Source organism: Phalacrocorax carbo, chromosome Z (genome assembly GCF_963921805.1).
Source record: "Phalacrocorax carbo chromosome Z, bPhaCar2.1, whole genome shotgun sequence".
NCBI classification, from domain to species: Eukaryota; Metazoa; Chordata; class Aves; order Suliformes; family Phalacrocoracidae; genus Phalacrocorax; species Phalacrocorax carbo.
Window position 1 is genome coordinate 85609412 of NC_087548.1, and position 15287 is coordinate 85624698.

A 15287-nucleotide genomic window follows, 5' to 3' on the forward strand; every position below is an offset into this window, starting at 1 on the left:
TTCAGAAATGAGCCACACTAGCATGAGAATTAAGAACTGGATCAATCTTTCAGATACGTAGGCGTCAGTGATCCATGTCAGGCATGCTCAGCTTCCTCCTCCTCCTCTCTGTGGGGCATCCTGCCCATGGTGTAGAATTCCTTGTTTGGGCGCAGGTCAATATAATGAGCTATGCGATTAGACATAGCAAAAAAAGCAGAAATCATGCCTATGTCCCAGGCGTCTTCACGGTCAAAACCATGCCTTTCCAGCTTCTGGAAATGCTCTTCAGTGATGTTATCAGCTCGACAGACTGCAAGAGCAAACTCCAGCATTGCCAGCTCCCGGTCACTTAGGTCAGCCAGTTTCCAGTTCACAATGACCTGTGAGAAGGCAGAAACCAGAGGTAGCACAGATGGACACAGCACACAATCTAACTGGATAACCACCTTCTTAGCTCCGCAAACCAAAGAGCTAGCAGTACGCAGGCTCTTACTTAGCACCCGAAGCAGATGGCCTGGCTACCATCAGACAAAAGACTCATCTATTCTACCGCCCTTCTCATCTTGGGGACTGCGGCAGTTTTGCTGAGCAGGCTATGGAGGAGTTCTTGAAACAGGATGCAACACCCAGGATGCTGCAGCTCCCCATCGGTAGCAAGGTCCTCCACAGAGCAATTAAAACAGCAAAGAATGTCGGCAGCAGGATGAATGCTCCACAAGCCAACCATCCCTCCACGCATCTTGCTCCAAAAGAGTATGAGGATACACAGACCCCCACCTTGAGGTCCTACACCCACCAGCTACTGGTATGACTGCTCACCAATAAACCTAGTAAGCCAGGTATTGAGTTAGGGCCCCAGACATGCCAAAATTGCTCAGAATTGCTGGGAACCACATAGATCAAACGGTCAAAATATAGATTAAGGATGAAAGCTTCAGGTGAGAACACAGGTGCATTAGAGGCCCATTCCCACCTCCCAAGGGACCATGTGAAGGAGATGGGGCGCACGATGTAACCCCACTGACCTGGTCAGCCAGTGCTGGCTGCTTGGAATATATCCGATGAAGTGCTCCATGTGCAACCACACAGTAGGGACATCTATTCACAACACTTGTAGCCACAATTATGAGCTCTTTGTCTGCCTTGCTGAGTCGCCCTACGGGGACAGCAAAAGATTTGGCCCACTTTGCTGTTAAAAGTGTCCACCACAGCAAGTATCACTGGGGAAGCAGGGAGGGGAAGGCTCTGAGTACAAGCTGCCTGCGGCACAGCCTTGGAGACAGCACTCCAGAAAGCATCCAGGGAGACACTGCAACCAAAGCTCTTAGGTGACATGACAAGGGGCAATGGTCCTGAATTGAAAGATGGTAGGTTTGGATTGGGCATAAGGAAAAAATGTTTTACAGTGAGGGTGGTGAGACACTGGGACAGGCTGTCCAGAGAAGTTGTGGATGTCCCACCTGTGAAGTGTTCAAGGTCAGGTTGGACTATGCTTTGAGCACCCTGATCTACTGAAAGATGTCCCTGCCCATGGCGGGGGGGGGTGTTGGACTAGATGATCCCTTAAAGGTCCCTTCCAACCCAAACCATTCTGTGATTCTGTGAGCATCCATGCAACCAATTTACCTGGATAGTTGCTTGTGAGGCACCTAGTGAGGATGAGGGACATGAGATTTGGTCAACAGGGAAACATCAGTTCAACATAACAGGAAAACTCAGGGGAGCAAAATTACTTGCTCACAGAGTAGGAAGCTTGGTTGGTACTTCTCCGTGTATGTCTCAGGGCAAATGGCTAGGGAGAGTGTTGTCTGTTCTTCCTCTGACGCTTTATTGCTGCTTTTACAGAAAAGTGCAGTGTTCTAAAACCCACTAAGCAGGTTTCAGTAAGTAAACATCATTGGCAACTTTGAAGGCAGAAAGAAAAAAACAAAAGGAACAATGAGGTACCCTAGGACTGGGGCTTTGAGAACTCCTAGTGACCACCAGACAGACAAACAACAACTTCTACAGAGTGTGACTGCTCTAAAGAAGCTGCTGAAAATAAAGATGTGCTTTGTTATACTCAGAATCAATCCTAATAATTTACACAAACAGCTTCACAACAGGACTGTGCATAGGATCTGAAGAACTTGCCTGGCTGCATATCAGCACTCATGCTCTTTGTCTTTTTTGAGATAATCAGGGTTTTTTCAAAACTGCACTTCACAGGGAAGGTCAGAGTCCCTCCTCCTCCCCAGAAAAGCTGCTGCTTTACTGGACTTTGAAAATATTTCCATAAAACCAGTGCCTTCTAAGAGCATGAAAGACACTGTTAAAACCTCCTGGGTACGGATGAGTCAGGAGAAGAGGCCTTCTTGCTCTGGTTCAGCACCAGAAGGTGGCAATGCCATGATCCTGCAGGAGAGATGCTGAAAAGGGTGGGATCCAAAATAGTCCTACTCTTCAAGTCAAAAAGGAAGCATGGGAATGAGAAGGGAAAAACAGACCCTTGTACAGCTAGGGGCACAGCTCCACTCCAGCAGCACAAGGAGAGGGAAAGCTTCACACAGAGACTGCATGTACCATATGGGAGACGCATAAGGCTGCACTCCTCACTGCCTCCAGATCTTGCCAAGACACTCCTCCTGAGCTCTCATCTCCCAGTAGCAGGAGGAGCAGTCTACGTGCACCAGCTTATTTTACAAAAACCTAGTTTTACTAATGTACCATCAGAGCAAAAGAACAGGCTCCTCAGTGCCCTGTACCACGGGAAGTATGAGGGAGGAACAGGCTGTCCTCAGACTGCATTTCCTCAAAGGCTGGAGAGCCATGCAGAGTTTCTTACAGCCCTGCCCAGCGGCACTGCTGCAGCCAGCTCTCCCTCATCTCCACACTGGGGCACCCAGAGGCCACCTGCTGCACAGGCATCGCAGTGTGCAGCAACCACCTCAGACCTCTCCCTGATGCTGCAGGATACAGACAGCCCTGGGTTCAAAGTCCTCAGCGTAGCACATCACAGCCCAGGGGGCACAAATTTTGTGCGCGGTTTATGGGCAGCTCATTGCCAAGAACTGTTGTGAAGGAAGAGCTGCAGGCAGGGTCAGCAATGACCTGTCCCTCCCCTGGGAGGTGTTTTATGCTGGGCCATTGGCTGTGACCCCGTCTGAGCCACGCTGCAGCTGCAGTGCCTGGCTGTGTAACCCTGCTGGTCTGGACCCTGACTGACCCCCAGGTCAACTTCCTGGCTTGATCTTGGGTCTGCCTCATCCCCATGGACTTGCCTAGGAAATCTAGAATGCCGGCTGGCTCTGGTCACCACTGCCAGACCTACCCTACTTGCCTTGCTCTGGTAGTATGGGGCTGCAGCCTTGCCCATGAAACCGCTGCCTCTGCCTGTGCCCTTCCAGCACACTCAGCTCCCAGCTTATCTTAGGCAGCAGCCCATCCTTTCTTTGTCGTGACACAGAGCATGGTGCAGTGAGGCAGCAGAGCTTGGCTTGAGAGCTGCTTTTTAGCCGCAAGGTAAAGAATAGGAAGCTGTATGCAATATGAGCAAAATCAGAAGCTGCTGCGCTGTTCCAGCCTCTGCCAGCTATTATTATGGACTGGGAGAAGGCATGGTGAGGCAACACAGCCGAGGATGTCAGAAATGTTGCTTCTAGCAACTTTTCGCATCTACAAAAGGAAGGGCAGTTTAGAGGTGGTTGTATGATTTACCTGTGTCTTTGTTCATAATGGCATTGTAATAAGCAAAAAAAGCTCTGAATTCAGCAGGTCGGTGAGACATGGCTTTGAACACATTGGGCAGAAATCCAGTCTGTTCAAGGGAAAAGAAAAATAAGAACTGTAACTTAACACAGAGCAAAGAGGGTGACATCAATGCACTAGGCTTAGCAAACAATTTGTTAGCACAACAGTGCTGGGAAATCTCTGCAGACCCATTCTCTTGCCCTTTGAGCCCAGTTATATATACGACTGAACATGTAACAATGTGGTTCTTAATTAGCTGTTGCTGCTGTTTCATGGCATGATTGATTGCCCTGCTCACTTCAGCCACAGCAGTAATGACCACAGTCACATAGGCAAGCTCCTTTCCAATCTGAGAGGCTGTCTCCACTTGGTCTCCCTGCAAAGATGCTGCTACACCCATTTGACCATCCTAAACCTTCTGTAACTCTCCTCTTCCCTCCAAGCTTACAGGACACCAGACAGGGCCAGCCCAATCTGAATAGCACGCCATTTGAGGAGCCAGCACACAGTGTATGTATATGCTGGCACAAGAATGCTGCTCTGCTTCTCTCCCCATTCTGCCCGTGATAACTGCAATGCGAAGACCATCTCTGTGATGGTGTGTGGGGCTGCCTTTCCCAGAAAATTGCTTGCTGCCTGTCACATGCAGGGTCAGCTGATGCAGCACCCACCTGTGCCTGGGTTCCAGGCAGTTGGCATTTATCAGTTGGTGTTCAGCCTCGGTGCCTGGGTGCCTGCTGCAGTTCTAAACATTCTGGGTTCTCTGTCATTGTGCTAACTGCCTGCAGGCTCCATCAGCTTAGCGGCTGCTGTTCTTCAGTGTGTTTACGGAAAAGGAGAGTAGCCCAGGTGTTACAGACCCTTCTGGCAACCCCCCTCCACTGCCACACAATTGCCTGTGCTGCCTTCCTGTCTCATCCGTCTGCTCACTATCAGTAAACCAAGAGAAGGCTGTTCTGTCTTCATCCTGTGGGGTCCTGACCCTGGGCGAGACTAATGTCAGGGGTCTGCTGAAGAGGGAACTCCATGATGAGGCTGAGGTGAGGGGTGGAACTAGGTGAAGGCTTGATGGTTGCCCCTTGCTTAGACCACAGTCCCAACTGTGCAGACTCCGATAACAAGCCTCTGCCACTCCCTACACTGCTTAATCAGCTGCCAGAAAACTAAGCCTAAACTTACGTCAAGAGCTGAGACTGTTCCTAACAGAACACCCTGAGGGAAATATTTACACCAAATCAAGAAGCTGCCACCCACTTGCAACCGAAGACTAATCACAAGCACAACTCATGGTTGAGGGTTTAGCTGTGTGGTTCCTTTAAATTACAGAAGAGTGAACATTTTTGCCGACCCATGAGGCCTTCCTCCCTCCTCACCCCTCATTTATCCACCCCAAACAGCCCCTGTTCAGCTCCAGGAGTTGTAGCAGGGTGTGCTGCGGCAATTCAGACTCTGGGTACAAAGATACGTGGAGAGTGGGGGCTTCACGCCAGCTATGAAGTCGGAGCATGGGAGTAACTCGGTGGAATTCCCTCTCAGCTGCTCTGAGACCCCCATCACCTTTGACCTTGCCACAAACTACTGGAACACTGAGCAGGTTGTATCCCTCTTCCCCCAATTTCATGTATCTTGCTCTACCGATTTCTATCTTATTATGTATTTGGTTTACTGTATAGGTTAAAGTGACTTGCTTAAGGACAGTGGAAATAATAAATAAAATTAATAATAAAATTAATAAATTTTAATAAAATTGTGGTATGGGTTAACCGCTTGGCATCTTGTCAGTGAAGCACATTGACAGACAGAATCTGTCTTGCTATCAATAACAATCCGGGAACAGTGCATGACACATCCACAACCCATTGGTTTACCCAGGAACCTCTGGCAGGAGAGGTTTGTAGCACTGTTCGGATATCAGTCTGCTAGGTTGATTGGATCCTATACATAGGTCTTTGCTGACACCTTCAGTGCACTGACACACAGGAGTTTGCGTGTGAAATTTGAGCTGACTCTTCCTCTGTACATCATATTTACCCTCAAGCCTGCTGACTCCTTTCATTATTATGCATACTTCACCGGGGCCAGTGCAATGATAGCAGAGCACAGATTCAACAGGCTAGCAGGAAGGACAGGGAGGGATGGACCAGCACTCCCCTGACAGGAAGGCCCTGGAAGAGATAAGTCTCCACAGAAGTGTTTTAGCTGTTTAGGAAGATCTGTCTGGCATTTCTTCTCTGCAACAGCAGGGAAGGAAACTCTTGTCCAATTCCCTCTTTTTCCCTTTATACACCGTTCTGCATTAAGCTTACTGTTCTGCCACTGTGCAGCCCGTTTAGCACTGGAGAAAAAAAGCTCTAAAGTAGAAATACTCCGTGAGCCTTTTACTACTGTCATCAAAACAGCTCCTCTCATTTTTATCCAATAAAAGTGATAAAAACACTCTTAATAGAGCATCAAGTAAACACAGATGCTCTCCCAGAAAAACAAATACATGTCAGTGTTCCAGCTAATCCTATGCATAAGACACCATCTGAAATAACCCACTAGTCTTGTGGAACCAGGGAGACTTACAATCCTGCCAATACACTGCAGGATTTCCAGCAAAATCCCATCCTGTAGACTGGAAGGAGCTTTGCAAGAAGTGCAGCTCACCTCAGTCTCCCTATCAGGTTTTTTTTAGACCTAACTGGGCCAGATCTGCTCTTTTAGGGTATATAATACACTTGGACTTTGGACCCTTTCCACCAACAAAGTTTTGCAGCAGAACTCCTTTACCTTCATTTCTACTTCCTCCATAAGCTCCACAATGTCATACGGCATGTCCTTCTTATTGGGTACTGGGTACCGCCCAACAGGTCTTGCAGCACTCTCTTCCTTGGTGCTGTACGCCACCTGGGGCTGCCTCCAGAGTCCTCCTAGTGAGGCTAGGAGAGGCAGAAGCTGGGGAGAAAGGAGGGAGTAAAGTTTGTTATTTGGAAAGACACGTATCATCTCGGCAGCCTGGGGAGCGAGCACTTCTCCTCAGCTACTCCTGCTTTTCTGACAGTACTCGGGGCGCCTCTGTCCCTTTAAGACTCTCACTGCTCCGTTAGCAGTGCCACAGGCACTCTGGGAAAGGAAATCCAAGGTGCTTTCCTGGCTGTTGCCCTAAGCTGCTGTGTGGGCATCTGGCAAACATCACCTTCCCTTGCCCCCCTGCTATGCACCATCTCAGCTGCAGGCCACAGCTCCTGCTCCTTGCAGTTGTCACCAGCCATGGATCAGCCCATCAGCACCAACGCTGAACCTGCAGCATCTCCCAAGCTTGAAAGGTGTTTCCCACCAGTCTGCACACAGCAACACCACATGGACATCCAGCAGCAGCCCTAACAGATCTCCTTCAAGAAAGGAGCTTGAAGAATAAATTCAAGGCCTTTTTTTCTGCAAATCAGCCTTCCTCCAGGCGAAGCTACCTTCCTTCCTTCAGAACAATCACTGGCACCTTCTGGGAGGCCTGAAGTAAACAGCACTGTTATGCCTGAACCACTGGAAAAGGTTTGGTACTGAGAAGACTGTATCACCCTTTGTAATGCTCCATTACTGTGCAAAGAAGTTGTGGTCTTGCAGTGTCTAGGCTACAGGCCTTGTTAGCTTTTTAGCTGCGTAGCAAAGGGCTTTACAAAAGCAGCTGCGTCCTACAGATGGGTGGGCTGGGCCAGAGAGTGGAGTGACTTGGTGTTGGGCATTCGCTGCAGGCATGGGAGCAGATCCCAGGTGTCCCACCTGTTGCAGAAGTTACTTTCTAGCTCAAACGGAATCCAACAATAGAATTAGTAGCGAGCCTCAGGCCACAAGCTATGAACTTTTACCTCAACACACTGACCTTATACTGAACTTTTACTTAGCTATATGAAGGAAGGCCCCAAAACCAGTGCAAACCAGACAGATCTGGAGGGAGTAACTATGACTCTTTTAAGATGGGATCACAGTTACTAAGAGGGCAGAGATGCAGAGGTCACACCTCCTCATGGTCCTGTTGGATGCCCTTCGGGGTAACTGAGTTGACCCCTGCCCAAGCATCAAGGGAGTTATAGTTCCTTCCTCCCTAACAATTGGCTTCACTGATCCCAAAGGTGAAACAAATTTCCAGCACTGAGATTGTGTTGTTGCCCGGCGCCTGTGCCCACGGGTTTTGGCTGGGCCCAGTAGTCTGACAGCCCTGGAGGATGCTGCTCTCTGGCTTTTGCTCACCCTCACTTTATATTGGCAAAATGAACCAGCTGATGTGGGTGAAATGTGTCATTTGATGATCTGTGTATAAACTGAACTTTCTACCTAAGGCAGGAGCCAGACCCCCGCTAGAAAAGCCGAGGGTGACAAAAGCTTGTGATAATGAGTGTGAGAGTAAGTAGGGATAAATTGGGCCTCGGTATCATAATGTGTCACCATTCTTGCCAAAAAGACAATTATCACCAGTCTTTACCAAGGTGGATGGCCCATCTACACTTAACCTAGAAAAGGAACATGTGTAAATTTATATATGATCGATAAATAGCTACAACCATCAGCAGAAGCTGCATCCATTAAGACAAGAAAAGGAATCTCCCGTCTGGAGACAAAGAAAGGATCTAATAAGGAACAAGAAGACTCTGGACCCAAACATTACTGTTGGAGTGAGGGGAGGGGAACTTAGACTGTAAGGGTATAATTGCTCAGGGATTTCTCTGTTCAGGGTCGTTCTCCAGAGGCACCCAGCTTGAGCTCTTCTTTACTGCTGTACCACTCAATACATTTGTCTGGCATACGTTATGTCAAAACACTGCTTCAGGGAAACCTAGGGTCAAGCCTGAGAGGAGAAAAAGCGCCTGAGAGTGAGTGTGTATGAGGGAGGAGTCAAAAAGGGGCACCCGTTGACTCAGTGGAGCTGCGGCTGTGAAGAGACTCTAGTCCTAGCAGTTAGTCTCGGTGTGTGCAACTCCCTGAATGGTGTGTGAATGCTCAGGCTGTGGCTTTTCCTTTAACACTCACACGCTGCTGGGAGGGTGCCTCGAGCACCTTCCGGGCTCTCTGGCAGGCACCACAGCAGTTCTCAATGTTCCCAGGAACACTGCATGATCCCCAGTCATCCCCAACACCGCATGGTGTCCCCCACAATTTTTGGGTAAAAACTAAACCTGTTGGGTCACACATTCTCCAAGTGTTTTTGCTTGGCATAGATTTGAGTTCTGGCCTGAAATGCCAACACAATACTGCAGCATAAACAAGTAGCAATGATAACTGGGGCAGAGACACCTCAACTTGCTGCGATGAGGGAGAAAGACACTGGAACAGCCATACATGCTGTTTCCCAGAGAACGTATCCCAGTACCACCTAAGAAAAACACTAAAGCAAGTATAAACAGGAAAACCATCTCAGAAATTGAACTTCTGAAGGTAAGTAGATGGGTGAAATGAGCAACAGGCTTACAGCCTTAGGGCCACTGAAAGCAAAGACTCCCATCACGTGAAGGTCAGCCATGCACCTGGTTGAAGACCAGACCTGTACACATCAGCACAAAGGTCTGGTGGGTTTTCCTATTACTGGAAGAGAAAACGTTAGGGTCCAGAGGACGCAGGGTGTGTGACACGGCGCAGCAGCTTCACGGACGGTTTGCACGTGCCCGATGGATTCACCCTCCCTTTGCGATGGCCTAAGACGCCCCAAGTGAAAAAGAGAAACCGTCAAGAGGTGGGAGCCGCTGGCCTCCATGAGACGCGACGGCTCCGCGGAGGCCACAGCGGCCGTGGCCAGCGAGCCTCCTCCGCCCCGCCGCCGGGCGGCCAGGGGCACTCCGGGTCCCGCTCGGGGCCGCCGTCGGGGGCCGCCCGGGGGGCATGGCAAGATCCGGCAGCGCCCGAGGGCCGCCGGGCGGGCGATCCCCGCACCCGCCCGCCGCCTTCGGCCCGGAGCCGCCCTCACCGTGCCGCGGGGCGGCTTCTCCCGCCTGCAGCGCGCGTCCCCCGCCCCGGCCCGCGTCCCCCGGCAGGGTCCCGTGCCCGAGCCGCTACTCACGGGCGGGCGGGCGCGGCGCAGCCACAGGCCGCGCAGCAGGGAGCCGCTCATGGCCCCTCTTCCCCTCGCGGGCCACCGGGCAGGGCCGCCGACGCGGGCGCAGGCGGGCGGGACACGGCACCGCCCCGCCCTGGCTCCGGCCCCGCCCCGGAGGGGAAAGCGGCCGTGATGGCGGGCGGCGGCGCCGACGGCGGTGGGTGCTCATCGGTGGAGCCTGAGGGTGATGTGGCGGTGGCCTGCGAGGCCCTCCGCCTGCTGCGGATCGAGCCCTCGGCCTTCGGTCCCGGCGCGGGGCGGGCGGGCGGCACGGCGCGGTGCTCGGTAGGTGCCGGGGGCGCGGCGGGGCCGGCGAGGCAGGGCTCCGCTCCGCCGCCGGCGGCGGGGCAGCCCCGCGGGCTCAGCGGCAGGAGGGCCGCAGGCCTGAGGCCCCGCTACTCCCACAGAGGAACGTGCTGCGGAAGCGGAGGCGCTGGGAGCGGGTGCTGGCGGCGAAGAAGGGGAAGCGGCGGCAGGAGCGGGAGAGGAGCAGGGCCCGGTGGGCCGAGGGCCCAGGTGAGGGGCGGCGCGGCGCGCCCCCCACGAGGGGCTCCTGGTGGGAGCTGCAGGCCGGGTCAGGGGCGGGCGAGGCCCCGCCGGGGCCCGCGCTAACCTGTCTCTGCTCTGCCTCCCAGGGGCTGCCAGCCGGGACGGCGGGAGGGCTTTGGCCGCCCTTGCCAAGGAGCGCCTTCTGGAAGCCAAGGTGTCGGGGCCCCGGCTCTGCGTGGACCTCGGCGTGGCCGACCGCATGACACAGAAGGTAGGGGGTCTTCTACACCTTCCCTGCCGTTGCCTGCCGACGCAGTCCCTTGTGGGGTCTGGAAGCTTCTCGAAGATCCTGAGGACGTGCCTCATTGTAGCCTCGACGTGGCCTGAATGCTGCTCTTCTCACCCATCTGTCCCTATCTGCTCCTGCTCTGTAAAGCATCCTGCCCTGTGCTGCTTCTGGAAGGTGCTGTTTGCAGGGAAGAAGCAGAGGGAGAGGAGGTGGCTGGGGCAGGTCACTGGTTTCTTCTAGCTGTGCTGGGGAACTGAGAAACCCTCCAGCTCACCTAGAGCCGGGCTGTGTGAGGGTGCACAAACAGCAGCTCTCCTGAGCTCAGCCTTGGGGCGGGGGATGCAGGCCCCTCCCATCTCTGCCTGTCCCTCCACCATCCTGGCCCTGCTCCTGTCTGCCTGGTCTCCAGCATTGTTTGGCTGCACACCTGGCTTGCTTGGTTTCCTTGAGACCCAGAGGCAGCTGAGCTCTGTTCCCCAGGAACAGCGTTCTCAGAGTCTCAGCAACTGGCCAGTGACACAGGTGTGATGGATGTCTGCAGGACCCGAACAGAGCTGTGTTACCCCCTGCTCCTAGACTTGTAAGTCACTGCTTGTTATTTGTTGGAAGGAAACAAGCCGCCTCGCCTCGCAGATCAGGAGACTCTACGGGGCAAACAGACGGGCCAAGAAGCCATTTTGGCTCTGTCTGACGGAGTTTGTGGTGGGCTCCTTGATCTATGAGGAGTGTTTTCGCATGAACGACGGCTTCTCCAATTATTTGGTAAGGGTTTCTGACCACTCAAGGCTCATAGCACCCCGCACCCACAATGCTGGTGCTCAGTGTTGATCCAACACAGGCTGAGTTGGGCTCAGGTGGTGGGAATGCAGTTGAGTGATAGTGGTTAAGGTCAGATCTTCTTGCCCTTTGGCAGGAGACAAGAACTGACAGATAATAGGGTGATGCACAAGGCCTTCTGGTTAGAGCTTTGGCCCTCCTGCCTGCAGAAGGAGAGTTCCTTCTACAGACACTAATTCTGTAAAGACACCTGTGTTATTGGGGACAGTCAGACACATAAGCTTGGTCAGACTTTGGGCACATCATGTATTCCTGTCCTGAGTTTTTGTACCGACCTTGGTCTGACTTGAGGACGAGACCCACACATACACGTTACAACAGTGACATTGAGCCATGTGTTCTGCACCTCATGTGGGCTGCAGCTGGTAACAGTGAGGGGAGAAAACCACCTGACGTGGAGATTCTTGCATCTGTCAAAAATGAGAATCTCATTTAAAATTAGGTAATTATTGCTGATCTCAGTCAAACCGTGTCTAGGGATTTTGTTGAGAAGATAATTTAATGGATTTTGAAATATGTATTGTTCAGTGCCCATATAGAAACATTTTCCAAATTAAAAAAAATTATCTGTAGGAGCTTAAACACCTAAGGCAGTAGTGTCAGTTCCAATATATTTCTGTGTCTGAGAATGGGTTTTGTTCCGGCAGATGAAGTTTGGGCTAATGGGCTGCTTCTTTTCCTGTCTTTCATTATTCAGATGGATACAACTCAAGAAAGTTACCTGGACCTGTTTCCTTTAGATGCAATTGTTTATCTCACTCCTGACTCTGAGAATGGTAAATATTTTACTTGCTTTAGTCACAGGGGAACTAGGGCAAAAGGTTGATTTTTAAGCTTTTCATTCTGAGAGTGTTTCAGACTCCAGGTGATTCAATTCCAAGCATTCACTGTCTCAAATTGCATGAGATATACTGTGTACTTAGGTCTGATGCTAAATCTATTCATATTTCAGCCTGTTTTCACAGGGAATGAGGTTTTGAGTCAGGACTGTGTGTGATCTGCAGGAGACTTAAAACCTGTGTATAGAACCCCCTGCAGTTTGTAATACTACGAAGTGGTGAAGTGGAGATGGTGTGGCACTTTTGAATACGGTCTAGATTACACCTGTCTCTTAAGTAACACAGGAGCTACAATGTTCCCTTTATTGCTTAATTTGCTGCTGTGTTTATTTTCTCCTCTTCCGCCATTTCTAACCAGCCTCATGTTCCTGGGGACGTAGATCCCTTTCTTGTTTTAGGCAAGTGCCTTACTTCGATAAAGAATCTGGTAAGGGTGGTGGAAGGTTTTAGTACATTATCTTGACAGTGGGGAGGCATCTGCAGAGCAGATTGGGATCAGACTGAAAAGATCAGCTACATCGCAGAACAGGCAATGTTAAAGGCAGCAATATATGGTATCTCTGACACTCTGTGCTTTCAGCCTATGTCTGATCTCCTCATTTCAGTCTGACTGCAGGTTCAGGCAGACACTTCTGTCTCTGAAGTCTCAGCGTGCTTCATGGTCTGAGGCTCCAGGGTGAAGGGTGACTCTGGCTACAGCTTTCTCACTGACCTTGCTTGGGAAGTGTTGTAGCGCAGGATTTTACTGTTGTATGGTGGTGAGCAAGTGCTTTCTTGTTTCTAGTGCTTGAAGATATAGATCCAAATAAAGTGTACATCCTCGGAGGCCTGGTGGATGAAAGTATTCACAAGGTGAGTAGTAGCCTGTTGGAACCTGAGAGTGCTGGCTGCCCCATTCTCTCATGAGAGCAGAGTCATCCCATTGGTGGCACTCAGTGGCGCTGCTGCCTCGATTTGAGACATCAGTATTGTGCCACCTTCTGTTTTTCCTCAAGGTTCTGCCTGGATCCAGCACCAGGTGAGAGAGACTGCAGCAGTCTGCGTGAAATGAGCCCCAGAACGGTTTTTGGCTTCGTAGCTGATTGTACCCAAAATTATATGCATGCTATGCATGTGCAAGTTTGGCCAGCTTGTTCTTGTTTCCCCTGCAGAAGCTGACTCTGCAAAGGGCACAAGAGCAGTCCTTGCAAACAGCCCGCCTCCCCATTCGCGAGTACATGGTGAAAAATGTTAATACCAAGAACTACCACTCGGAGACACTGGCAATTAATCAAGGTGAGAGGCTGAGCCATGTCCTATTACATGCCTGGGCTAGAGGAAGGCGGGGAGGCTATCAAGCAGCAGAGTTTTCAAAATGGAGGCCTGGTGCTGAGTAATGGGGGAAACACTGGGACAGAGGTTTCTCTTACTAGGTTTTACCCTGCTGCCCCCATTTTAAGGTTTTGTGTGATTCTCTGCATCAGCCCATTCTCAGAGGGGCAGGACTTGCATAACTTTTGCTTTGCATGAAGCAGTGAACAGTTAGTGTGGGGAGATGGGAGGAGGCGGCTGTCGCTACAACTCGCACAAGGTCCCAGGCAAGGGAGAAGGACAGAAGTTGTCAGGCCTCTGTCAGGCTCAATCAAGGCAAGGCTCAAAACACCAGGTTAGAGCATTTGTGTGCTGTACCACTGTGATGGCTCCATGTCATGGCCATGGGCTGGGCCAGCTGGTCACACCCATGGATGTGCCTGTGCTCCTCCTCGTCTGCTGGCAGTCTGTGGCTTTGCAATGTGAACATGCCTCTGCTAGGGACTATGGAGGGGCTCATGCCCTAGGAGGCCAGCTCTAGTAAGTTCTTACCTCTGGTGTGAGGACTTCATTGCTGTCTTCATCAGCACAAGGCAGAGGAGCTGGCAGGGGGCTCTGCAGAGCACCAACTGTAACTGCTAGAGACCACTGTGCCCCCCAAGGGAGCTCCAATACAGAGACACACCATCTTGAGAAGCAGTGGTGGAAGCAGAGTAGGTATGACCCAGAATGTGTAGTGTCATCAGCAGCATGGACAAAGCAGTACAGGTTAGTCAAAATGGTGACAGGGGGCACCTTGCTTCAGTTGTATCTGCTTTTCCTAGCCAGAGTTCCAAAAGTCATCTTCAAAATAGTCATTTGCTCCTTAGATGAGCTGCCTCAAACACTTGTTCATCAGATTTTAAATGAGAGGGAATGCAAACCCTTGTGTTTTGCAGCCAGTGGGATGTGTATTATAGAGTTTACTATCGATACTGCTATCACAGCATTGTACATCTCTCTTGTTCCTGACAGTCTTTGATGTCTTATCAACTTACTATGATACCCAAAGCTGGCCAGCAGCCTTGAAAGCTGGAGTCTCATCTGGAAAAGGCTATGTGCTACGAGATGCAGTGAAATAAGTGGAAATACCTCAGCATGACAACGCACAAGAAAACTCTTTATTTTGTGATGTTAAGGGACTGTGCAGACAAGAGAGGCAAACTCCAAATTTGAAGCAGAGGCACTGGCATGAATGTGCATAGAGAAAACAGCTCTGCTGAAATCTTGTTTAAGGGCCTTGTTGAGAGTGACACATTCTACCTCAGCAGTAGAATGCTGGAAATTACTTTTCCCCTTGAACACAAAACTATAAGGCGATGGAGCCCTGCAATCAAGTAAAAACTGACAGGAATACAGTTTTGCTACTTTGCACTTGGTTGCTTGAGTGTTTCTGACTCCTGCATCTGTACTTGTTCTGGGATACAGAGGAGAGCTTTAAGGTATTTCTTTCACCTGATTAAACTATAAGTAAGGTGAAGTTAGAATGGCAAAGCTCACTGGCAAGGAAAAGTCCTTCCCATGAAAAGGACAGTGGTGTTTCAATTGGGGATCACAAGGTGGGAAGTGATTCCCCAGTGGAGACGCAGATTCCAGGTGTGCCATGTCCAAACAACTTCAAAGAAGTTGAAGACTTGGTGAGTTGTAGAAGCCTCTAGCTAATCCTGTGCATCTAATCTAAAATAAAATGTTACTCTTAAACTGTCATTGTGTCTTTACAGTTAGTGAT

The 15287-nt window shown here is 50.7% G+C and overlaps 2 protein-coding genes across 2 annotated transcripts; one reads left to right on the forward strand and one right to left on the reverse strand.

Moving 5' to 3' along the window:
- Positions 1–23: 23 nt before the first annotated feature.
- On the reverse strand, positions 24–9870 carry LOC104040014 (uncharacterized). The gene is made up of 5 exons (XM_064437778.1): positions 9740–9870; positions 6484–6648; positions 3679–3778; positions 1008–1138; positions 24–362 (listed from the first exon to the last, which is right to left on the reverse strand). Exons 1-5 carry the CDS (start codon positions 9788–9790, stop codon positions 78–80), a joined length of 732 nt encoding a protein of 243 aa, XP_064293848.1. The 5' UTR covers positions 9791–9870; the 3' UTR covers positions 24–77.
- TRMT10B (tRNA methyltransferase 10B) lies at positions 9869–15265 on the forward strand. The gene is made up of 8 exons (XM_064437777.1): positions 9869–10060; positions 10183–10291; positions 10411–10535; positions 11163–11315; positions 12088–12166; positions 13014–13081; positions 13381–13504; positions 14534–15265. The coding sequence occupies exons 1-8, from the start codon at positions 9908–9910 to the stop codon at positions 14638–14640; spliced, it is 918 nt and encodes a 305-aa protein (XP_064293847.1). The 5' UTR covers positions 9869–9907; the 3' UTR covers positions 14641–15265.
- Positions 15266–15287: the final 22 nt, after the last annotated feature.